This window comes from Emydura macquarii, unplaced genomic scaffold, assembly GCF_026122565.2.
Source record: "Emydura macquarii macquarii isolate MOO-44397 ecotype Brisbane River unplaced genomic scaffold, CSIRO-AGI_Emac_v2 contig_306, whole genome shotgun sequence".
Classification (NCBI taxonomy): Eukaryota; Metazoa; Chordata; order Testudines; family Chelidae; genus Emydura; species Emydura macquarii.
In genome coordinates this window covers 1029427-1055153 of record NW_027130443.1, presented here as the reverse complement: position 1 = coordinate 1055153, position 25727 = coordinate 1029427, and the positions used below count along the sequence as shown (strand labels likewise).

The 25727-nt window shown below is 60.0% G+C and overlaps 2 protein-coding genes across 3 annotated transcripts in view; one reads left to right on the top strand and one right to left on the bottom strand.

The window, feature by feature from the left end:
• Positions 1-1676: 1676 nt before the first annotated feature.
• On the bottom strand, positions 1677-17684 carry NLGN2 (neuroligin 2). Its single transcript, XM_067555790.1, has 7 exons — positions 17449-17684; positions 13266-13876; positions 10825-10881; positions 6208-6357; positions 5407-5592; positions 4437-5226; positions 1677-3844 (listed from the first exon to the last, which is right to left on the bottom strand). The coding sequence occupies exons 2-7, from the start codon at positions 13705-13707 to the stop codon at positions 3010-3012; spliced, it is 2460 nt and encodes an 819-aa protein (XP_067411891.1). The 5' UTR covers positions 13708-13876; positions 17449-17684; the 3' UTR covers positions 1677-3009.
• A 2525-nt stretch (positions 17685-20209) lies between these two features.
• Positions 20210-25727, top strand: part of TMEM256 (transmembrane protein 256) — a 159514-nt gene continuing 153996 nt past the window's right edge. The window contains exons 1-4 of one of the 2 annotated variants that reach the window (XR_010921307.1): positions 20210-20317; positions 20721-20758; positions 21007-21087; positions 21706-21940. Coding sequence is in view for 1 of the 2 variants with exons in the window: in XM_067555774.1 (XP_067411875.1) it covers positions 20236-20317; positions 20721-20758; positions 21007-21087; positions 21706-21849 (345 nt within the window). In the remaining variant the exon portion in view is untranslated. Of the gene's footprint in view, positions 20318-20720; positions 20759-21006; positions 21088-21705; positions 23111-25727 lie in introns of those variants that run through there. The other variant, XM_067555774.1, reaches the window with a different exon arrangement.

Sequence of the window (25727 nt, the reverse complement as noted above, 5' to 3'; positions counted from 1 at the left end):
AAAAAAAAAACCCAGGCCCTTCCCCCCCCCCCCCCCCGATATATTAAAAAACCAAAGAGAAAGCAGAGACCCAGGTTTCCAGCACGGCTTTGTTGTAAGGAGACGACCCTGTCTTGAGTTACGGTCCCTCCTGCCCCATCGTTTACTGGCCCCGGTCCCCCTCAGCGCTAGCCCCATAGCACAGAAAAGCCCCCTCGGCGGGAGAGAGAAACGGAGGGAGGGCAGTCAATGAACAAGGTGCCTCTTGGATTGCATTCTCCCACTGCCGCTCCCCGTGGGCCTACGCCTTCTCTGGGCGTGGGCCAGGATGCAGAGGGGCGGTGTACAGCACTGAGCGGTGGACGTCAGGGCGACGGGATCTCACAGCCCAGCATGGGAACTGGAGAGAGGGGGAGACCCACAGAGCAGAAGGAAGGAAGGAGAAGCGTATGGCCAGCTAGATATGTACGGGAATAGACAGACAGACAGACATGTATGAGAATAGATAGACAGACAGACGTGTATGGGAATAGCTAGCTAGATATGTATGGGAATAGATAGACAGACAGACAGACGTATGAGAACAGTGGGCTAGATTGATAGCTATGCATGGTGAGAGATGGACGGATGGATGAACAGACAGTTACGCATGTACCTGTCCCTAGATGGCTAGACAGAGACGGGGGTGGGTAAGGTCAAGGCTCCAGGACAATTCTGGGTCCGGGTCTTACACAAACCTCCCCCACCCCCACGCACCTCCCCCCTTCCTCTACCAAACAATCCCCAGCAGCTCCCCCCTTGCACGTGCTTAGCCGTTCCCCTCCCCTCCATGGGCAGATGGCAACTCACAGCCCCCCGCCCCGCGACACCCCAACACGACTCTTTTCTCTTCTGGCAATAAAAACACACTCCCCCACCCGAGGGCTGTTTTGGCACCTTTTCATGAGCTTATTCCCTCGTTTCTGAGGCGGGGGAAGCGGGAGGGGGCGGCGGGAGGCAGGAGATCTGCCGGCCAGAAAAGGGAAGGGGAAAGCAGCCGGTGGAGGGATAGAAAGAACAACAGAGCGAGGCAGCCGCCAGCGAAGGAGAAGCGCGAGGATGCTGCGGCCGGGAAAGAAGGCAAAAGCCTCGAGCAGACCCTTGGCAAGGTGGGAAAGAGGGAAGGGAAAAGCAGCGGGTGGAGGTGAGAAGAAGGCGATGGGTGAGAAGCATAAATTGCTCCCCCCCCCCCATCTGCTTCCCCCCCCCCTCTGTTCTTTTCCTCGGTCCCTCCTTTTTTTTTTTTTAAATCATCGTTTTTCATTACCGGGTTTGGAACATGCAACGCGCCTGTTGGTTGGTTGGTTTTTTTAAAACAATTTTCCCATTCCTTCCCCCCCAAATGTCTCTTCATTGTTAAAAAAAAAAAAATTCACCCGCCCCACGTTCCCGACCCTCCCCCCCCCCCACCCAAAAAAATTGAATCTCAAGTCGTCATTACATTCAAAGTTTGGCTTGGACAAACTATTAGAATCATCCCCCACGCGCACACGGGAAATTTCCCCCCCCCCCAGTGTAACCCTCCCCCATTTCTGGTCTCCATGGGGCAGCTGATTTCCTTTCTGGAAACTCCTAGTATTGGTGGTGGTGGGTGGGGGACGTTGGCTCCTCCACCATGAGTTGGTTTCTCCATCATGGTTTCATCCATTGTGAGTTGGTTTCTCTCAAACAGCCTATACCGCCAATACCGCATGGGGAAAGGCTCTGGTTTCCCCGCCCTCCACCCTAAAGGATTGAAGGATGGTTGTGCTCTCATTAACACACCCCCAGGAAGAGCATTGAGTATCTCCATAATGCAGCCAAGACAAACCATGGGCAGTCGGCCTCTCTCCAACGCCTCCCGGAGTAGATGCAGTGTTGGGAAAGCCATTGAGCATCTCCATCATCCAGCCAAGATGAGCGACCAACGGTCGGTTTTTCTCCAACACTGTAGAGTACATTGGCAAGGACGTTGGGTGTTTCCCACCATCCATCCATGATGAGTGAGGAACTGTCGAGTTCTCTCGCATGCCTTTCAGTGCTGATAGCGTGTTCAAAAGGACATTGGCTGTCTTCACCATCCATCCAGGATGAAGGAAAAATGGACAATCTCTCTCCAATACCCGCCAATACTGATATTGCACTGGGAAGGGTCTTGAGTGTCTTCACCATCCATCCAGATTGAACGAAGGATGGACAATCTCTCTCCAATATCCCCCCCAATGCTGATATTGCACTGGGAAGGGTCTTGGGTGTCTCCACCATCCATCCAGATTGAACGAAGGATGGACAATCTCTCTCCAATATCCCCGCCAATGCTGATATTGCACTGGGAAGGATCTTGGCTGTCCCCACCATCCATCCAGGATGAATGACGGATTGGTGGTCCCTCTCCAACACCCTCCCATGCTGGTACCACATGAGAACGGATACTGGGCTTCGCCATCATCTATTCAAGATGTATGAATAACAGTCGGATTTTCTCTAACACTGTACAGTGCCAATACCACCTTGGGAAGGCGGTTGGGCATCTCCATCATCCATCCAAGATGAGCGAAGGACAGTCAGTTTTCCCCGATGCTGACACCCCATTAGGAAGGGCATTGGGCCTCTCCACCATCCCACCGAGAGGAAAGAAGGAGGGTTGGTTTCCCTCTAACACTCCCCAGTGCTGGCATCCCACTGGGCATCTCGGCCGTCCATCCCAGATGAACAAAGTACGGTTGGTTTCTCTCCAGCGCCCCCCAGTGCCAATACCGGGCTTGGCGTCCCCACCGTCCCTGTCCGAAAGGAACCAGTCAATTCTCACCGTGTGTGGGAGCCCTCCTCATCTGATGTCTGTCCGCACCCCCCCAAAATTGTTGTATAAAAGAACCCCCCCCTCCAAATCCTGGCAGCGTGACACAAAAGATGCCACGCTCCCTCTTTTCCCCTCCACGGTCAGGGGTGGGCAGAGAGGAGGGCCCTGCCCCTTTCACCCCAATTTCCCCGTGGCCGGGGTGGCAGAGGCAGCTATACCCGGGTGGTGGAGTGAAGATGGGGCAAGGTGTTATTGTGCCCGGTGGGGAAGGTGTTAAAGGGGTGCAGGGCCTGCACGCCCGTGATGGTACTGGGGATCATGGTGATGGTGTTGGGCGTCATGAGCGGCACGTCGTCCGGTGCCCGGCGCAGCGCGAGTGTGTAGTCAGGCGGGCAGGCCGGGCGCAGGATCTCGTGGGGTCTCAGCGGCTCCAGGTCATGCTCCGCGTGCTTGATCTGCAGGGACATGAGCTCTTCCTCCGGACTGCCGTGCACCAGGTCGTTGGCCGCGTTGCGCTGGGGGCTGAGCCGCCGCCCTCCTGGCCCACCGCCGGCACCGGCGCGCAGCTCGTGCCGCTTGTCCCGCTTATAGTAGAGGGCGGCGAAGGCCAGGATGTTGAGGAAGAGCAAGGAGGCTCCCACGGCCACGGTGACGCTGAGCTCGGTGGAATAGTCCCGTGAGTCCCCAGGGAAAGGGGCGTAGTGCCGGCGGTCGTCCGCCTCGTCCTCGTCCGGCGGCAGGGTGGGGAAGGGGCGGCGGGTGGTGCTGGGCCCCACGCGGGAGCCAGGGGGCCAGCGGGTGCCGTAGGGTGGGATGCGGGTGGTGGTGGAGGTGTAGACGGGGTCGTGGAGGTGGTGGAGGTGGGGCACCAACTCCAGCCAGAACGCCACCTTGTTGGCCCGGTAGTTGTCCCGTACGCGGGGCTTCAGGCCAATGTGCAGGTATTGCTTGTCCTTGGTGTTGAACTTGGTCCACACCACCTCCTCGAACCGGTTGGGCTTGGTATGGATGAATTTGGTGTCCTGCGGCACTGGCTGGTTGGGGTCCCTGCAGGGAGGGGAGATGGAGTTAGGGGGTGGGCTGGGAGGCGGACAGGGCCAAGGGGAAAATGGCATTCGAAAGGGTGGAGTGGATCCGGTCCGGGTGGAACCACAGGAGGCGTTTTCTGGAGGGCACCAGATCTTCTAGATAGATCGGGGTGCAAGATGTTCCCCATGACTGTCTGCCCCACATCCATCCGTCCATCCCCCCACATGCACCCATCTGTCCCGCCACCCATCCGTCCGTCCATCCATCCCCACACACCCAGCCATCTATCCAAACGTCTGTCCTCCCAGCCATCTGTCCATCCGTCCGTCCATCCATCCCCCCACCCATCTGTCCATCCATCCCCTCGCCTATCCGTTCGTCCATCCATCCCCACACACTCAGCCGTCCATCCAAACATCCGTCCCCCCAGACATCTGTCTCTCCATCCCCACACATATGCACCAAATGGTTGGTAGGTTTCACCCTGCGACATGCATCACATCCTCCCGCATCCCGCCGCCGTGGCCCCTCAGTGTCCCCCACTTCCCTGCCCCCCTCCCCATCTTCCAGCCCCCCCACTCCGTCCGGCCCCTCTTCCTGGCCCACTCACCCGGTCTTGGCAAAGTTGGTCCAGTAGGTCATCACCACTGCGCTCAGCATGACGTCGTTCTTGGAGAAGTTGCAGGGGAAGAGGTCGGTGGCGCCAATCATGGGCACCCCGAAGACGTAGGGTATCTCGTCGCCGTGGGCAGCATCGGCCCACTCGGGCCGGGTGTCGGTCTGGCAGTGGTGGTAGAAGGTGTAGAAGTAGACGGGTGACTGGTATTCGGCGTGGAGCTTGGCCGTGGCCACGGCCGGTGCGACCCATTGGTGGTCGGTGAAGAGGGCCAGGAGGGTCTTTCGCCGCATCTCCCCGTTGTCGCGGTCAGCCCAGTCCGTGTACATGAACTTGATGGTCTCCCGTAGGATGTCCTTCCCTTCCGGGTAGCCATACAGATTGTCCACGAAGTTGGAGATGGTGAAATCGAAGTAGCTGGCTGAGATCCCGTCTTCGTTCTCCATCGAGTCCTCCACGAACTTCAGCCCCTCGCCCTGGTTCACCCCGATGAGGATGTCGTAGTTGAGGAACTCTCCCTGCTGCATGAGGATCTCCGGGTCATCCGGCACCACGTCGCCGTCCACCACGGGTCCGAAGGCGATGTGGTAGCGGGCGGGTTGGATGTCCTGGTCCACCAGCTCCCGGTAAGGCTTTCGGCGCAGGCAGTCCACCGTCTCGCTGGTGTCCAGGTGGTCGCAGCCCACTTTGGCAGCCAGCATGCGGGTGTATTTCAAGGGCTGGTAGTTGACCGACCAGCTGGAGATGGCCGTGCCGCTCTGGGCGATGGCCTTTTGAAAGAGACCTGTGGGGGGGAGGGGGTCAGAGAGAGAAAGAGAGGAAATGTGTGCGTGCTGTGGGATAGATGGATAGAGAGGGTGTATGGGGATGGATGGATGGATAGAGGGGGTGTATGGGGATAGATAGACAGACAGACAGAGAAGGATGAATGACTGGCTGGCTCGGGGGCGGGGGAAGCAGGTACCTTCCGAATGGTGGGAGAGGATGAGGAGGTTGACGCAGGAGGCTCCGGCGCCGGAGCCAAAGATGGTGATGCGTTCGGGGTCCCCCCCAAAGTGCCCAATGTTCTCGTTCAGCCACCGCAGGGCCTGGATCTGGTCCAAAAGCCCATAGTTGCCTTTGGCCGACTGGTCCCCGGTGCTCAGGAATCCTGGGGGGACGGACAGACAGAAATGGAGAAGGGGGTTAGGAGCCACTCCCCCGTCTAACCAGCCACCCCACCCGAGGTGGGCGCATCTCAGTGCCGAGCAAGAATCCCTGTCTAACCAGCCACCCCGCTCCAAAGGAAAGGTGCTGTTTGTCGTCTTCTCTCACAGAGGGAGCCAGAGCTTTCAACAGATCTCAGGGCATTTTTGCCTCCCAAAATTAGTGTCCCCCCATAACAGAAAAATAAATGACGAAACATTAATTCTTTTGTCGTCGTCCCCTCACCCCCCAAAGCCCGGAGCCCCTCATTAGCGATCACAAGGCCTGGCCATTAATTATCATTAGCTCTGGAGGGTTTTTTCCCTCCCTTCCCTTGAATTAAATATTCATTCCAGCCACCGGTCCATAAATTTCACCGGAGGGCTCGGAGATTTTGGGGGGGGGGGAGGTAACCCCCCCCCCCTCTGCCTCCAGGGCAGGGCTGGGGTATAAGGCGGCGGGTGGGGGGGACAATAATCTGGCGGGGTGGATGGATTTCAGGGGTTATGGGGCTGGGTGGGCACTGAGATCCCAGCGGCAGGGGGAATCGGGGGGCTGCAGCAGCGGAGGGGGGTCTTACCCAGCACCCCTAGCCGGTAGTTCATGGTGACCACAATGACGTTGCCGTAGGCGGCCAGGACGCTGGCGTCGAAGAGGTTCCCTGTCCCCTCCATATAGGAGCCACCATGCAGGAAGAGCATGACCGGTTTCTTCCCACTGTCCCGGATATCTGGGGGGCAGGGGCGGGAGGGCGGGAGGTTGGGGGGCAGAGAGAGGCAGCGTCATCGGAGGCCACGATCCATGAGTCTGCACCTCCCCCCACACCCGTCCCCGTCCTTTCCCCAGGCTCAGACGGAGATGGGTCTGGAGGGATGGGGGGGGGGGCTCTGGATTGGCTGCTATGGGGCCTGGGGGGGGGTGTTAAATAATGACGCCCCCTTAAAAAAAACCCTACTAGGACCCCATTCTTCCCTGGCCCCCCCTTATCATCCCCACCAAAGGGGGGGTCTTTGCCTCGCCAACCCTTCGCCCCCCTCCTGCCCCGGGACCCCTATTCCTTTCCCCTCTCCCCCGACAGACACGGAGCTGGGGGGGCATCCTGAGTGGGTGGTGCTGGGAGAAAGAGCCCCCCGGGTTACATCCTGGTTATTGCTCAGTCCCCCCAGCAGGGGGCAGCACCTAGGGGCCCCAGGGTGGTGGGCAGAGCGTCATGGGGGTGACTGGTCAGTGGGGGGCGGGGTCACAGGTCAGAGACATCAAGCGAAAGGATCCAGGGGGGTCAAAGGTCCCTGGGGGTCAGGGGTCAATGGGGGGTCAGGGGTCAAAGGTTGCAGCTGGGGTCAGTGGAGGACAGGGATCAGCAAGGGGGCCGTCACGTCCCTGATTCCCAGATGTGGGGCTCTGGGGTCACCCCCCCGAGAGGTCACCGGGGGGTCAAAGGTCAGGGGATCCTGGAGGTCAAAGGTATCCTGGGACCAGGACCCCCCCCCCGGGTCAGAGGTCACCACCCGGACCCTACCCTGTTGCCATGGAAACATTCTAATCTCTACCCCCCAAAATTTTGGTTTCCTTTTCTAGGTCACATCCCGTCTCCATGGCAACCGGGGGCTTAATTAATTCTGTGCCAACGGAGAGCGTTAATTAGCCGCACGGAGGCCTTAATTAGCGTCTGCCGTGCGGCCCCTCTCCCCCTGCACTGTTTCCAAGGGGCGATTGGGGGGGGGGCTGGGACCACATGGAGGGGACCCCTCGCACACTCACTGCACCTGTCACACATGCACAGAGCCTTTGCACACTCACCAACCCCCTTGCACGTGCGCAGAGTCCCTTGCACACTCACCGAGCCCCCAGCACAAAGAGGTCCTTGCACACTCAGTGACCCTTTGCACACTCAGAGCCCCTCACACACTCACTGAGTCCCTTGCACAGGCACATCTCCCTTCACTGAGGCCCCCGCACACACTAGTCCTCTTGCGCGCACGCGCACACACACACACACACAGAGCCTTTCACAAACATGCCATTCCCCTCGCACATGCACAGAGCCCCTTGCACACTCATCAATCCTGTTGTATACACAGCCTTGGGCACTTGACAAGCCCATTGCACATGCCCTGAGATCCTTGCACACTCACCAACCCTCTTGCACATGCATCACCACTTGCACACATGCTGAGTCTCTAACATAGTCATGGAGCCCCTTGGACGTGCACCAAGCCCCTCTCAGACACACAGATGTCTTTGCACATGCATTGACTCAATTACACACTCACTGAGCCCCCTCACACACACACACAGATCCCCTTGCACACACAAAGCCCCTTGCACATACACAGTGCTCCTTGCTCACTCACTGATCTCTACACACTGATTACTTTGCACACTTGCAGGTCCTCTTCCACATGTGCATGGACCCACTCTCAGAGGCCCTTGCACACCTGCAAATTCTAGTAAACAAACACCGAATCCTCACACACTCACTGACCCCATTGTACTAGCACAGAGCCCTCTCTCACACAAAACAGATCCTGTTGCAGACCTGCTGAGCCCATCACATACACACCGATTCCCTTGCACACTCAGAGGCCCACTCTTGCACATCCATGGAGACTGTTGCACACTCACCATCCCCTTTGCGTGCACATGTAATTCACAGCACACAATCTGAGCCCCTCATTTGCACACACACAAACACCCTGACTCATATATCGCCCATGTTGCACACTCATTGACCCCACTGCACAACTTGTGGGTGCCATCAGACTCATAGGAGCTCTCAACTCACCCAGCATTTTGCTCATGCAGAGATGCCCTCTTGCACACCTGTGTGTGCTGACACACTCACACACTGCCAGTCCCATTCAGTGAGGTTCTCTCGCACACCCACCAACCACACTCTGCATGTCCTCTCTCTCTCACACACACACACACACACACACTGCCATCTTCACACTGACCTTGAAATGCACCAGGTCCTTGCACAACTGCCAGCCTCTTTGCACAATCACTCTCTACATACAACCCCTACCCCCCCCCAGCTATAACTGGCTGCACAACTAACTATATTCACATCAACTACAAACAGCAACTAAGGAACACTCACTTACACACACACAGATTAACTATCTGCACACTTATCAGTGCATATACTTTTGCGCACTCACCCTTGTAGACACAATACACACACAGATATAGATCTTCAACTGTCAACACAATTATTCAATCACACACCTAAAGGCACTTCACTTATAAAGAGAACACACCCATCTGTAGACACAGACATACACCTACCGACATTCACACAATACACATAAGCTACACACAAACACACACAGATCTGCAACTATATACACAACAGTCATACCACTAAACACACTAGCAGTTAGACACAACATACACACTTTCAATTTTCAATACACCTGCCCATATATTCAGTTACCCATTCACACTTAGAGACAACACACACACAGATCTGCAACTATCCACATAACTATTCATTCATACATCTGAATACACTATCACTTATAGACACAATACACAGCCACGCAAACATCTGAATTATCAACACAACTGCCCACATACACGCCTCCCCACATATAGACACAACGCATACACACAGAGACCTGCAACGATTGACATAACTATTCATTCACACACCTAAATACACTTCACTTATAGACATAACACGCACATCTTTACACACACACATACACACACACAATCTGCCACCTAGCCCCACAAATGCCCAGATACACAACTATCCACATTCATGCTCAGACACAATACATCCTCCCCCCCCCCACACAGAGACGTGTGCAACTATCAACCCACAGAGCCCTGTGACCCTGAGCACAACTACTCATCCACACAGCAAAACACATTGCACTGAGAGACACAACACACTCCCATGCACATAACACACACACACACCATCAACACAACAGCTCGGTTATGCAACGGCCGCAGTCACACATATAGACAACAACGCATGCACACACACAGTCCCTGGCTTACCCAGCCACCAATGGAGGCGTGCACAAGACACTTGCACAACCCCCCACCCCCGGATGCAAACGCTTCACACCTCCGTCCACACTTACCTACACCCCATCTATGTCCACACGCGCACCCCCACACTGGCTGGACACACCGGCACACCCACCCCCTTCCACCTCCTTCCTTCGCACAACTACCCACACACCCATTTACACACACAAGCCCTTTCAGACCCCTTTGCACACCCGCTGGCGGAGCGGTCTAGACGTTACAGCCACCTGCCTCTCCAGCCCCACACTCACACCTGCCCTACACTAACCCCAGCCCCCCCACGATCCCCTGACTAAGGGCCCTTCCCCCCAAACACACACTCCCCCTGGTGGCAGGGGGTGGAAATGACAGGACAATGAGGTCAGAGGCTCAGGGGAGGGGTGGAGATGGGGGGGCAACCTGGGATTTATTGGGGGGGTCCTCCCTGTAGCCCCCCATTCCAAGAATCACCCCCAGAATGGCAACCCCAGCTCCCCCTGCCCCAGTGTTCGATTTAGTGACAACTTAACCAAGCCTTTGTCAGATCCTGCCCCAGATTAATTCACTGCCGAGGTCTCCTGCCCCCCCATTTCTGCCCCCCCATTTCCCCTCACCTGTGTCCCACTTCCAAATCTCCCATGGCCTCACAGACCCCTCCTGGCCCACCCCATCTCCCCTGGCCTGTATCCCCTTGGACCCAGAGCCCCCTTCTCTAGGGTGTCTGGGAGCGGGCCCAGAGGCTGGGGTAGATGGGCCCATTGTCAGACACCCCTCCTTTCCCCACCAGCTTTACGACAACCCCCTCCTCCCCGTTTTCATCCGTGAGGTGGCGTTTTTTGTTCTGTTTCTTTTCCAAGAAAAAAAAAAAAGTAAAAACGTCAAAAGATCAAGAAACGGGGCAAAAACCTTGTGTTAAAAAGTAGCAATTGGGGGAGTTTGTTTTTTTGTCAGGGTTTGGTTGGGTTGTTTATTTGTTTGTTTTTTTGAGGTAGAAAGACGAAGATTTGGGTGAAAAAGAGCCGACCCCGGATCAAAAGAACCACCCAAAAAAATGTTATTTTTAAGGTTGTTTGTTTGGGAAGAAAAAGAAAGAAAGAAACGGGGGGAAAAAAAGGAAAAGGGGGGGAAAAAAAAAAGCAAGAAATGTTGTGAAACATGCAGCCAAAAATACCTTCGTCTCCCGAGGGACTGTTTCCGGCCGTATCATCGCGTTTTTTTGTGAGTGGACCTAAGACCAAGAAAAAAGAAAAATTTGGAAAGTGGGGAAAAAAAAAGATAAAAAAGACAGAAAGAGAAAAGATCAAAAAGAAAAAGAGATTTTTTTAAATTTTTTTTTAAATGGTTTTTTTTGCTTTTTTTATTTTTTAAGAAAAAAGGAAAAAAAGAAGAAGAAGAAAAAAAAAAAACCACCAAAAACCAAAAACCTTTCCCTGAGAACAGAGAGAGACGGAACTAGCGCAACGCAAAAGGCAACGGGTTTTTTTTTCCCCCTCCCGGAAAAAAAAATGGGCACAGAGACACAGTGAGATCAGCTGTTGAGTCAAAGGTGGTTAGATGGGGGGGCTGGGGGGCTGGAAGTGGGGGCACGGTAAAGGTCGATGAATGGGGCCCCACATCTCAGAAGCCCTCCTTTGTGAGACAGGCAGGGGGCATGGATGGATGGATCGATCGATAGATAGATAGAGGGGGCATAGGGAGATGGATGGGGTGCATGGGGACAGACAGACGGATGGATGGATAGGTAGATAGAGGGAGCGTAGGGGGATGGATGGGGTGTATGGGAACAGACAGACAGACGGATGGATGGATAGGTAGATAGAAACGCTGTGGGGGGGATGGATAAAGGGAGAAAACGGGGGCTGGATATGGGGCTGGATGGGCCCTTGGATTGGATCTGGGGGAGCAGGACAGGGGGTGGGTGCCAGGGTTGATGGGTCCATGGGTCTGACTGGGGGTGGGGTACCAGGATGGGATGTGACCCCCTTCCCCGCCCCCCCGAATACACCAGCCATCTCAAGGGGTCAAACGAGCCTGCGGTGGGGGGGGGGGGAATCAGGGGGTCTCCCCCCGTCCCACTGCAGTGTTCATAGGAATTATTGGGCCCTAGGGAAGGTGTCCAAGATGGGGGGCCCCTGTCACACTGGGCATGGCACAGGTCCCACCCCCCCCACCTGAGATCAGGGCCCCTCGTACTGGAGAGACACACCGCAAGACCCGCTCTATCCACTAGCCCCCACTGCCCTCCCGGAGCCAGGGAGAGAACCCAGGAGTCCTGGCTCCCAGCCCCCAACCTAGCGAACGACACACGCACACCCAGTTAATACGCATGTGTTATTCACACCGGGGCCCCTAAGACGCGGCCTGGGGGAGGGTGATGAAGGGGTTGGAGGGCGATGGGGAGGGGGCTGTGTGGGGGCAAGTGTGATGAGGGGCTGTGGGAGGGCCTGATGGGCTCTGGGGCAGCTGTGGGATGCAGGGCGGGACGGGGACAGAGGGATGAGGGGCTAGTTGCGGGGTGTGGGGAGATGAAAAGACAGTGAGGAATGTGGGGCTCTGGGTGGGTCTGGGGGGCTGAGAGGGGATGGGATATGTGGGGGTCTGGGGGCTGGAGGCAGTGGAGTGTGGGGGAAGATTTGGCAGGGTTCTTTCCTTTTCTTCCTCAGTTTCCCCAATTAACTGCCTATTTTTGACACCCCCCCTCATTTCTCCCCTTGTTGGCATGGCAATGGGCCTGGACTTTTCTGGGGGTGGGGAGACCAGGGCGACCTCCCCCTTCCCATCAGGCCATGAGGGGTCCCTCCCCCTACAGGGACCTCTGCCCCCTCACCCCAGCTCTGCCCCTCACCCCAAGTGGGAGGGATGGTAAATGGGGGGCCTTCAGCACGCCATAGCAGGCCCTGGTCAGGGTGAAGGGGGAGGGGGGGCTGAAGGGTGCAGCTCAGAGCACCCCCAAAATAATCCTGGCCCCCCCATCCCCAGAAGCACCCCCCAACACCCGGTTACTGGGGCCCATCCTTCTCCGAGCCCTTAGACAGCGATTTTGGGGGGGAGGGGTGAAAAGTGTCCCCCAAGCCTCTTTAAAAACTGGGCTGGGGGGGGTCCAATCTGTCGTGGGTGAGGGTATTAGTGGGGCAGAGGTCCTGGGGTGGGGGACGAAGGGAAGCACGGGGGGGGAGGGGCCCCGAGCGTCACAGTCTCCATCTTCCTCGGCGCCCCGGTGGCGGCACCCCCAGGGGACCCCTGGTTCCCAGGACAGCTGCCCCCAAATTACCCCCTGGCATCTGACCTCCCCGCTTTACCTGCCAGGCCCCCCTTCTCTAGGGCCCCGATGACCCCCCCATCTCATCACTCCCCCCCTCTTTTCTCTGGGTGCAGCCATCCCCCACTTTACCTGCCAGGCCCCCCTCCTCTAGGGCCCCAATCCCCCACGACGCTCCCCCCCGCTTCCCGCCCCCACTTTTCTCTGAGTGCAGCCAAGCCTGGCTTTACCTGCCGCCCCCTGTTCTCCAGGGCCCCGATCCCTAGCGCCGCCCTCCCCACCGCTTCCCCCAATCCCTGCTGCCCCCCCCCCAACTCCCTCCGGCCCCCGCCACCCCCCCCCCGGCCCCTTACCGTCCTCCATGGGCACGTAGAGGTTGAGGTAGAGGCAGTCCTCGCTCTGGTTCTGCACGTACCCCGCCACCGCCTCCAGGCTCTCGCTGAACCAGACGGGCAGCATTATGGCGGGCAGGACCCCGTGCACGTTCTGGGGGCAGACGGGGGCGAAGGCCGTGGCGTTGCGCACCTCGGCCCAGGAGGCCGGGGCCTCGGGGGGCTGGAAGCGCCGGTCGCCCACGGGCGGGGTGGCGTAGGGCACCCCCAGATACTGCACCACCGGCCCCAGGATCTCGTTGTTCAGCTCCTTCCGGACGCCCCGCAGCTTCCCGTAGTTGGTGCTGGCCACGGGGTGCTGGCGCTCGTCCGCCTTCGGCCCCCCAGCGGCGGGGCCCGGCCCCAGGGCCGCGACCCACAGCAGGACGGCCACGCCCGCCTGCCAGCCGGCGCCAGGCGGCATGGTGCCCGCTGGGCCCGGGGCAGCGACGGCGGGGGGGGTAGAGATGCGGGCGGGCGGGGGACGGCTCAACGAGGGGTCTCTAACGGCGCCAGGGGGCAGGCGGGGCAGCCCGGGGCTCTCTGTTGCGTTCCATGGTGGGCCGGGGGCGGGCGGAGCATGGGGGCCTCTCCTGCAGGGAGAAAGAAAGAGAGAAAGATGGAGGGGTGGGGTGGGGGGGGGAAGGGAGATGGACAGACGGACGGACGGACGGAGGGCATGGGGGGGATGGATGGATGCATGAGTGGAAGGGTGTATGGGGACGAATGGATGGATGGATGAATGGACAGATGGATGGAGAGGGAGTGGGTTGTGTGGGGATGGACAGACGGATGGATGGATGGACAGATGGACGGGTGGAAGGGGTGTATGGGGATGGATGGATGGACGGACGGACGGATGGACAGGACGGGTGGATGGATGGGTGGATGGATGGACGGATGGATGGAAGGGTGTACGGGGATGGACGGATGGATGGATGAAGGGGTGCACGGGGAGGACGGATGAGGAGAGACGGATGGACAGACAGACGGATGGGGGACAGAGGTTGTGTGGGGAGGGGGACGGGTGAAGGGAAGGAGAAAAGACAAACAGCAGCACAAGGCAGCGGGGGCAGGGTGATGAAAGGGAGGCAACAGTCAGCATCGGGGAGGACAATAAACCCCCCGATTCCCCGACTCACCCCACAGCACCCCGATCCCCCCCATGCCCTAATCCCCCCCTCCCCGAATCCCCCTGTGGGACATGCCCCCAGAACCCCGAGATCTGCCCCATGGGGTGGGGGAAGAAGAGAGCAGGGCAAAGGGAGACAGGGAGTGACCCATTTTAGGGGAGAGGCAGATCTGGGGCCCCCCCAAAATCCACCCCTCCCCGGGGCTCGTCAGTTGCAGGTCACTGTGACAGAGGGCAGCGGGGCAGCTTGGGGTTGGGGGACTCAGGGCTGGGCCCCCTCAGCTGTGGGGCAGTGAGGGGGCTGGAAGGGACCCCCGGCCCGGACACACGGCCTCCCCCCCATAGCCAGCCTGCCCGGGAGCCCCCGGCACTGAGACGCGGGCCGTCCGGACGGGATCTCCCCTGGCGGGAATCTCCCGGCTTCAGGCGGGTCGTTAATTAAATAACTGGGGAGTTTTTCCGTCTCGGCTGCACAACCCGGCAATTATGGGCCAGGAACCAGTGATTAGCCCCTGTCGAGAGGCAGAGTCGGGCTGGGCCCGGCTGCGGCCTCCTTCAGGGGGGATGGATAGACAGACAGACGGGGTGTAGGGGGATAGATGGATGGATGGATGGATGGGGTGGGGGGATGGACAGACAGACAGACAGACAGGGTGTAGGGGGATAGATGGATGGGGTGGGGGGTGGATGAGTTTATGGTGGCAGTGATTGGTGGGGGGCAGGGTTCACGGATGGGTTTTGCTGCAGGGGCTCAGTGCCCAGCCCCCCAAGGGGAACCGGGGCAGCACGCAGGACATCAGCCTGTCACGTCCAGGGTTAAACACGGTGCCAGGTGGATCCCCCTCCCATCCCACCCCCAGCTTTGCCGGTGCCCCTCACTCCCGGCCCGCAGCCCCTGCCAGCCCGGTCCTGCCCCCCCGCCAGCTGTGTCTCACTGCGGTGGGGAAGGGAGGGGCGGGAAACGATGGATTCCAGCCTCGCTACTCATCCTTCTCGTCTTCCTCAAAAACCACTGCCCCGTTGCTGTGGCGATAGGATCCGGTCGCCATGCGTCTCCCTGGCAACTGGAGTTCCGGAGCAGGGAGATTCTGCTTTACTCACTGCGCGAAACCCCTCCCGCACCGCCCCCCAGGGCAGGGGAGAGAACCCAGGAGTCCAGGCTCCCAGCCTGCTCTGCTCTAACCACTATGCCCCACTCCCCTCCCAGAGCCGGGGAGAGAATCCAGGAGTCCCGGCTCCCAGCCCCCCCTGTTTTAACTACTAGCCCCTGCTCCCCTCCCCAAGCCAGGGGGAGAACCCAGGAGTCCTGGCTCCCAGCCCCTCCTGCTCTAACCACTAGGCCCTCTGCCCTCCCAGAGCGGGGAAACAACCCAGGCGTCCATCTCAAAAGCAGATACATGGGAGTTGGACAAGGCAGAGAAAAGGGCACCTCCGCTGATTCGGGGGCTGGAGAAGCAACCCTACAAGGGGAGATCAGCGTGGCTGGGACCATGCAGCTGGGAAGAGAGGCCTGGGGGAGATGCTGGAGGTTGGTGAAATCACGGCCGGGCTGGAGGGAGTCAGCACAGGTGTGTGATTTATCCCGTCTCCTAACACGACAACTAGGGGTCACCCAGTGAAACGAACGGGCAGCTGCTCGGAAACGCACAAAGGGAAGTGTTTCTTCCCCTCCCCCCTGCCCGGCCAACCTGGGGAACTCCTCGCCAGAGGATGTGGCCACAGCCAAGCCCATCACAGGGCTCAACAACCAGTGAGGTGAGTTCCTGGAGGCCAGGTCCCTCAGCGGCTATTTGCTGGCTGGTCAGGGCCGGCCAGAGGCCGGGTGACGGGGTGGGTCTAACGATGCTTCCCTGGTCCATCCATTCCCTTGCCCGTGCCTGGTACAGGCCATGGCGGAAAGCAGGGCGTTGGGCTGGATGGACCATTCGTCTGACACCCCCCTGCTCTGACCCACCAGACCCCACTGCCCTCCCAGAGGCGTGGAGAGAACCCAGGTGTCCTGGCTCCCAGCCACCCCTGCTCTAACCACTAGTCCCCGCTTCCCTCCCAGAGCCGGGAAGAGAACCCAGGTGTCCTGGATCCCCCTGCCCCCGGCTAACCCACTGGAATCTCTCTCTATCCGTTCCCTGGCTCCCCCCCCACCAAGGCCGCAGTCTCTGTGTACTGGGCCCAAACGGGCCCCACACATTTCACCCTCCAGTCTCGGGGTGGGAACTTTTCTTTGGGGGCGTGAGGGACATTCAGCTCTCCCCCACCTCCAGAGCACCCCCACCGGGTGGGTTTCCCATGTCCTCCATACAGCCCCCCGCCCGGCACAGGCGGCAGTGAGGGGTCGGTGGAGGGCAGTCCCCGGCAGGGGGGGTCAGGGAACGGAGGGTGATGGGGAAGAGGGTGAGACAGAGAGAAAAGCCACCAGCCATGGGGGGGGGAACAGGGGGGGAAGGGACAGGGGACAGAGTGTGAGGAGGTGGCAATAAAGTACAGTAGGGGGATGGGCAAATGGGGGGATGGAGGGGGATGGGCAGACGACTCCCTGGGGGGCTCTCGCTCTGGTGGGGGAGGATTCCCAGTGGGTCAGAGCTGGCAGGGAAGGCAGTGGGGGGGGGTGGGGGGGCGAGGAGGGGGGGTTGACGTTAGGGGGAGGAGGAGGCAGCGGTTGTGGGGCTGGGATGTGGGGGAGGGTTGGTGGTTGGGGGGGGCAGGGCCAAGGGGCATTTTTGGCCTTTCAGTGGCTGGGGAGGTGGGGGGGAGCGGGGGAGGTGGAGGGGCAGGGCCGGGGGGGCGGAGGGGGCTGGATGATGGAGGCGGGATGGAGTGGGGAGGGGGATGGATGGAGGAAGGGGGGTGAACGATGGAGGGGGGCTGGCGGGGGGAGGGGAAGGGAGGATGGAGAGGAAAAGGGGGAGGGGGGACGGAGAGGGACAGATAAGGGGGGTGGAGGGGGGAAGGCGGCAGCACCCCCAGCGCCCCATTCGCCCTCCCCCCCCCCCGGCCGGGCCCCCGGGCCGCGGGCGCCCCCCCCCCCCCGCTTACCTCTCCCAGGTGGTCCGGGACGGGCCCCCCCCCCGGTGGGCCCAGCCCCCCCGGCCTGGCGCCGGGGGCCGGGCGGGGTCTAGGAGCGAGCGCGGCCCCCCAGCTTCCAGCGCCGCGTCTGCCGCAAAACGCCCCCCGGGCTCCGCATCTTCTCGGGCATCAGGCGGCGGCGGCGGCGGCCATGGGGCGGGGAGGAGGGAGGCAGAGTCGCCCGGGGAAGGGGCGCAGGGGAGGCCGGCGGGGGGAGGGGCTGCAGGGGAAAGGCGCGGGGGGGGGGAGCGAAGAGGAGGAGGAAGGAAAATGCAAAAGGGGGGGGTCAGGAGAGCAGGGGGGGAAACACCTGCCCCCCCCCCGAGAGAAAATGTGGAAGAAGAAAGGGAAAAGCCCGGAGGGAGAAATGCAGGGGGGGGGGGTTGCGTGTGTGTGTGTGTGTGGGGGGGGTCAGATCAGAGGAAGGGTTGCAGCGGCGGGGCGGGTCGGAGCAAAGATTGCAGCGGGGGGGGGGTCGGATCGCAGGAAGGGTTGCGGCGGGGGGGTCGGAGGAAGGGTTGCGGCGGGGAGGGGGTTGCAGAGAAAATAATCCCGACGGAGGAAGAGCGCGACGCGAAGCCGATCGAGCCCGGCTGCAAAAAAGCCCAAGCGGCCCCTCCCCGGGCCGGGGCGCTGCTGGGGGGGGGGGGCGCACCGCGGGGGGGGGCGGAGTGGAACCGGATCGTGTCGTTCAAGGGGCGATTTTCCCTGTCATCGCTTGCGAGGAAGGGCGGGGGAGGGGAGGGACCAGCTGGAGTCGCCCGGGGCTGGGGGGGGGGGGGGGGTCGTGAGGGGGGCTGGGTCTGTGGCTGCTGCTCCCCCCCCGTATTTTAGCTCCCCCCCCCGTCCGGATGCAGCACAGCCCCCGTCACGGGGTCTTAAAGAGAACTCGTCCCTTGTGGCCCTTCTTCACCCCCCCCCCGGCAGGAGGGGGAGATTGGGGAGGGGGGGGGTGGAAAGAGGGGATGAGAGAAAAAGATGGGGCAGGATGGGAGCCCGGACTCCTGGGTTCTCTCTCCGGCTCTGAAAGGGGAGTGGGGGCTAGTGGTTAGAGCAGGGGATAGGGCTGGGAGCCCGGACTCCTGGGTTCTCTCCCCGGTGCTGACACAAGCTTTTATTTTTCTCTCTGTGACTCTGCAGGGCCTGGAGCACGATGGGTTTGGGGGGGCAGGGCTGGGCTGGCAGGGGCTGCGGGTCGGGGGTGAGGGGCCCCAGCGGAGCTGGGCCCCGCTGTTCCTGTGTGCACTCAGACCACAGTAGCTCTGACCCCTTCCCTGGATCCCAGGGGCTCCCCCACGAAGGGGCAGCGGGTCTAGACCAAAGAGAAGGAAACGTTTCCTCCCACCAGGCCGCGGGACGCCTGGAGAACTCCCTGCCGGGGGACGCAGGGAGGTAAAATGGGGTGAGAAGAAGCCAGCGGAGAAGTTCCTGGAGGATCGGTCCCTCCTTGGCTCTGAGCCAGAAGGACCAGGATCGTGACCCCGGCTCCCGCTGGCCCTGAAACTCCGAAAGCTGGAAGCTGGGACAGCGGATGGGTTGCTTGATAATTGCCCTGTTCTGCTCAGTCCCTCTGACGTGCCGGCACTGGGCCCCGTGTAACCAGCCACTCCGCCCCAGAGGTGGCTGCATCTCGGTGCCGGGCGAGGGGTCCCCATATAACCAGCCGCCCCACCCCAGAGCTGGCTGGATCTTGGCACCGGGCAGGGGTCCCCATATAACCAGCCGCCCCACCCCAGAGTGGCTGCATCTCGGCGCCGGGCAGGGGTCCCTGCGTAACCAATAACCAGATGTCTCGCCCCAGAGGTGGCTGCATTTCAGCGCCAGGCAAGGGCTCCCGGTTTAAATAGCTGCCCTGCCCCAGAGACACCAGGGGGGATGGGTTAGCGGAGGGACCACAGTGTAGCCCCCCCTCAACTCCCACGCACGCTGCCCCCAGGGGTCGCCTGGGAGCCCAGGAGGGCGGGACAGGTTCAAGGGACCCTGCCCGCCTGGGCCTCTCTGTCCAAAAAGGGGCCCACGTCCCGGGCCGGATCAAAGCCGGCATCCGCCGGAGGGGTCAGGGCCCATCCCCCCCAACCCCCCCCGCCCCACATGTGCAGGCTGCCGCAGACGTCAGGCGTTTCACAGCCCGTCCCGAGGTGCGGAATTTTGCACCTTCCTGACATCAGCCGCCCGGTGTCACAGCACGAGGTGGCGGATCAGTCCCGGCGGGGGCTGCACCCGGCCCAGCCCCTTCCCCCAAGGCCATGGGGGCGGGGTGAGGGGCAGCCCCGAGCAGGGGGCCGGGGCCGGGTTACCGGGCTGCGGGTCGGGAGCGAGGGGTACCGCAGAGCCGGGGGAGGGGCGCAGGGCTCCAGTTGTCCTCTGCCGCCCCCTGGTGGCGCTGCGTGAGCCTTTACCGTATATATTCTACCTTGGAGCCACGTGGCCCTTGCGGGCCGCAGCAAGCACAGGCTGAGCCTGACCGTAAAGCCCCTAAATAGGGCGCAGAAAACTTCCCCCCTCCCACTCTTCCGCCTTCAGGTGGGAGCCGGCTCTGGGCTGTGATTGGCCGAGCTCTGTGCGTGACAGCCCCCTTGTCCAATCGGCGGTGAATGAGAAGGGCCGTTGGGAAGGAGGGGAGAGAGGCCTCACTCTCATTGGCCACCTCCTGGTGCCTTCTGCTCTCCTGCAGGCCCCCGCCCGCCTCCCATTGGTCTGGGCGCGGGGTGGGCGGGGCCAATTGTTGGGGGGGAGGGGCAGTGACACGGCCCAGCCATGGCGGGACTGGGAATCTGGGGCCGGGTGGGGGCGCTGAGCGGGGCCGGGGCGCTGGGGGCCGCCGCCTATGGGGCGCACGGTGAGGGGAGCGGGGCCGGGGGGGCCGGGGCGGGGCTGGAGGGTGACCTGATATCCCGATTTAGGGACAGTCCAGACATTGGGGCATTGTCTGGGGTTAGCCCCTCCCCCCACCGGCGGGGCAGGGGGCGGAGCCATAATGGGGGGAGGAGCCTGGCGGCAGAAAGAGACTGGGGGCGGAGCCAGGAACAGGGGGAGGAGCCAGGTGGCAGATGGGGGCAGGGGGCGGGTCTGGAGGGGGTGGAGTCATGGGGGAGGGGTCAAGGGCAGGGTGGAGGCTGGGGTGTGGGGAGGGGTTGGGGTTCAGGGGGAGCACGATGGGCTGTGGGGGGGAGGGGTTGGGGGAGCGGGGCTGGGGGAGGAGCCCCCCCCGCCAGATTAACCCCGCCCTCTCTGTGCCCCAGGCTTTCGGCGCAGCGACCGGGAGGAGTACCTCAAGGAGGTGAGGGGTGTGTTGTGGGGTCCCTGGGTCAGCAGCTGGATGGGAGACCTCCAGGGTGTCAGTGGGGGCTAGTGGTTGGAGCAGGGGGGTGGTGCCTGGGAGCCAGGATGCCTGGGTTCTCTCCCCCCCAGCTCTGGGAGGGGAGTGGGGGCTAGTGGTTAGAGCGGGGGGGGGGGGAGTGCCTGGGAGCCTGGACACCTGGGTTCTCTCCTTGCTTGTGTCTCTGATGTTTCCCTCTCTGCCGGCAGCTCTACAAGACGGCGAACGAGTACCACTTCCTGCACAGCCTGGCGCTGCTGGCCGTGCCCCGGTGCCGCCGCCCCCTCCTGGTGTGTAGCCTGGGGGTGCCCCCCATCGGGGTGGAGGTGGGAAGGTGGACCCAGGAGCTCGACTCCCAGGGAACCCCAGGGGTCTTGTTTGCCCTCTCTGCGGCCCCCTGCATGGGTGGGTTGGGGGTCCCACTCAGATCTATGGGTCTGCTGAACCCTGTACCCCCCAAAACTACCCATGGGCCCCCCTTGCCCAGCCCTGAACCCCACCTGCTGCCCCCCACACAAGCACCCATGTTGCTCAGCTAGAACCCCCCTCCACCCCCAGGATCTCCTCCCTACCTTAATTCCACAGGCCCCCCCTACCCTACTCCCCTTGATCTGGCCCCCCCATATTCCCTCAACTCATGAATGCCCTCCCATCTCTAATACCACCCACCCGGGGGGGGGCGGGGGGGGTGGAGCCACAAGCAGGAACCCCAAGACCTTTCCCCCTCCCTCCAACCGAGGGAGCAGCTCCCTCCGCTGGCGGTGGTAGTAGGGCTTTTATCTTGTTGTGCTTAGCCCCCCGGGGGGTGGAATACGTGCATTGAGCCAGCAAGTTAACTCAGACACACCCTTCCTCCCCCGCCCTGGGACTCACCGGGCTGACGCTGTCCCCCTTTCTTCCCCCCACAGGCTGGCGCACTGCTCACCTCGGGGATGGGGCTGTTCTGTGGACCCCTCTATTACCATGCTTGGAGCGGGGACCCAGCCTTCAACAGAGCCGCCCCCGTAGGGGGTACCTTCCTCATCCTTGGCTGGCTGGCGATGGCGCTCTGACCCCCCGCCCTCCCACCAGCCCTGGGGCTGCTGGCTCCACCCCCCAGCCTGAATTATCATAGAATCAGAGAGTTGGAAGGGACCTCAGGAGGTCATCTAGTCCAACCCCTGCTCAAAGCAGGACTAACCTCAGCTATATCATCCCAGCCAGGGCTTTGTCAAGCCGCAGCTTAAAAACCTCTAAAGATGGAGATTCCCCCACCTCCCTAGGTAACCCATTCCAGTGCTTCACCACCCGCCTAGGGAAAAACTTTTTCCTAATGTCCAACCTAGACCTCCCCCACTGCAACTTGAGACCGTTGCTCCTAGTTCTATCATCTGCCCCCACCGAGAACAGCCTAGCCCCATCCTCCCTGGAACCCTCTTTCAGGTAGTTAAAGGCCGCTATCAAATCCCCCCTCATTCTTCTCTTCTGCAGACTAAACAAGCCTAGTTCCTTCAGCCTCTCCTCATAAGTCTTGTGCCCCTACCCCCATCCTCTAGATCATTAATCCGCAGCCTGAATTATATAGTCACATAAGTCCCGCCTCCTCTTTGGGGGTGTGTGGCTTCCTTCAGCAGTCATTGCCCATTGGCTGGGGAGCTTTGACTGCACCGATCACCGTTGGGTTGGACCAATAGGAGAGCTGGGCTTTACAGGTGTCCTTCACTGATTGGCCAGGCACGAAGCGGACCTGGATCTGCAGCCAATGGTCAAGCAGAGGTTCCCCCATTGGCTGAGCCGAGGGCCAATGGGGAGGCTGCGTGGCTTTATGGGCAACAACTGAGTTGGTGGGGGTGTGGTTACCTGTGCTTCCCTCCCACTGGCTAGGCTCAGATCCAATGGGCATGCGGGATTTTACTGCATTCCCCCTCCATTGCTAGGTTACAGCCAATGAGGGAGCTGCATAGGCTTATGACCAATGAGCAGCTTTTTTTCTCCCATGCCTCTTCCTCATAGGCTGGGCTGGTGGCCAATTGGAAGGCTGTCTCCCTGGCCTGCTTCCATTGGCCAAGGAAGGTCTTCCCAGTGACCAACTCTCTAGCCAATGGAAGGAGAGCTCTTCATTCACTGGCTGGCTGTGAGGGGTGGGCGGGCACTAGGCGAATCTGGTCCTAAAATTGGGGGCAGGATCATTAGCCAATGGGAGCCTGCGTGGGTTATGATTGGCTGGGTGGAGTGCCTGTAAGGGAATGGGGGCAATCTGTTGATTGGGCAATTTTCTGCCCATATTTTTTCTGTTTTTTTAACTCACGAATCAATAAAGGCTAATTTCTCCTCTGAGGCCTTGGTTGCTGGATCCTCTTTCCCCTCTATTAGGTGAATTGTGGCAGGGCGAGGGGAGGCACTGGGAGAGGCAGTCCCTGCCTCCAGCAGCTTCCGGTCAAAACCAGATGGAGGCTGGGAGGGGAAACCGAGGCACGAGATGGTGAAGTGACTTACGATCACACGGCAGCTCAGGGGCAGAGCTGGGGAGAGAACCCAGGCATCCTGGCTTCCAGCCCCTCCCCCCGCTCTACCCACTAGCCCCCACTCCCCTCCCAGAACTGGGGAGAGAATCCAGGCGTCCTGGCTCCCTGCCCCTGCTGCTCTAACCCCTAGACACTACTCCCCTCCAAGAGCCAGGAAGAGAACCCAGGAGTCCTGGCTCCCAGCCCCCCTGCTCTAACCATTAGACCCCACTCCCCTCCCAGAGCCGGCTCCCATTAAATGGCTTCAGCTAACAGCCGAGGATTACAACTGAATTGGAAATGAGGACCGGGCAGAAGCGGGGGGACTTCTGGGGGTGCCCCTGGGCTTGGTCCTGCGCTCGTTAACGTCTTAGTCGCAGCCTGCATAGGACCCCTCACCCGGTGCTGAGATATGGCCACCTCTGGGGTGGGGCTGCTGGTTATACGGGGACCCCAGCCCCAGCGCGGAGATGCGGCCAAAGGAGGTTTTGCGGGGCGCTCTGGTGGGAGAAATGGCCACATTGGCGGAGATGCCCCCAGGCGCCCATGGATAGCGGCAGGGACCCTGTGCTCTGCCAAGACGGAGGGCTCGTATTTTTAGATCTCAGTGGTGAAAAGGAACAGCCGGAGAAGGAATTGCTCCAAACAAGCAGTTTATTTAAATACAGAAGTTATACGGCTTCACAGATTTTGCAGAGAAACCAAGCCAGTTATAGACACCACTAGGACACCTATCACAAGGACTGCCGGGGGCTCACTGATGTTTAAACATGGGAGTGAGAGTACTTACAGAAAAGCCAAATTACTATGGACCAAGCTGTCAGGAACACGCAGATAGTGCGGATACCAGGATTGCTCGGGGGCCCATCTGTATGGGCCGTAGGGTATCGTGGCTACGCCCCATGCCTCCCAAGAGGGGAAGAAAGGACTTACCAGCACGAGGTTGAGGAGACCCATGCTTCACCCTCTCAGACGAGTTGCAACCAGGGAACCGATCCACCCGGGCATCCGCTAGCGCCTCGCTGGAGTCTCAGGCAGGGTGGCTCCCCTGATATAGCCCTTTTCCCCTAAGCCTTACAATGAGCTTTACTTAGCGATAAATTCCTAGATCTCAATCCCCTTAGAGACTGGGCCTTAACGCTTGTTTTCTGTTAGTCTCTTGGCAATTCGCTAGGGGCCACCCCAATAAGCTGACGTTGATCTTCAATAGCAGAAGCTGACCTTTAATGTTGGCCTCGTGGCTAGTTCTTTTAGCAGAAGCTGGCCGTTAGCTAGTCTAAAACTGACCTTGTGGTTAGTGCTGATACTAGCCAGGCTCTTTCCAGACCCGGAGCGGTTGGTTCCCCTTAGCCTTTAAAGGATATTTCCGAGCCTGGCCCATAAGGGGCCTGTTCACGCTCATAAAGTCTTTCATGGATTTTAGGCTCTTGCTAAGTTATCCTCGCGTTACAATATTCTTGTGCGCCCTACAGACCCCCCCGACCTCTCTGGAGCACCCCCCCCCCCGGCCCTGCGCCTTGGTGCCGGGATTGACGGGCACGGCCCAGGCTCAGCTGCGCCCAGCCCTGCTCTATAAATAACGGAGGGAGTCACGGGTCTCCCCCCATGACCCCCCCGTCCTGTCCCGGCTGAGGACAGAGACTTCGCCCCAGGGATGGTGGGGGCGGGATCTCGGGGGGCCCAGGGGTAGCGGCGATGGACAGGGAAATGCAGGTGTATGTGTGTTCAAATATGTGTGTGGTGTGCATTCATACTGGGACAGGCACATAATGGCGCGCTGCCACCCACAAGTACACAACAGCCCAGACACACACACCACAGGGTGATCAACACACACACGCCCGCTCGCGCAACACAAACACAACTGCACAACAGACAGACACACAAGCACTCCCCCCATACAACATACACACAACTGCACAAAAGACACACACGCACTGCCCCTCGTACAATACACACACATAAAAACAGATAGACATGCACATACCAACATCTTGTCCAGCACACACACACAACTGCACAATAACAGACATACATACGGCCTCCACCTGTACAACACACACACATGATTACACAATAACAGACAGACACACATTCACACACCCGATGTGGTCATTTGCTGTGTAACAGACCCAATTGCGCACCATACGGACACACACCCAGTCTCACCTCCCCTTTGGTTGTCTCTTGTACAACAGACACAACTGCACAGTAACACACACGTACTGTACAATACACACAACTGGACAATAACAGACACGTAATCATACATCCCATGTGGTCATCTCCTGTGTAACACACCCAAACTCACACACCCTGTCCACATCTTCTGTACCATACACACACAATTACACACCCGTGGTCCTCTCCTGTATAACACACAATTATACGCAACGTCTGGAGTCATCTCTTGAACCACAGACTCACACAATCGCACAATAACAGAG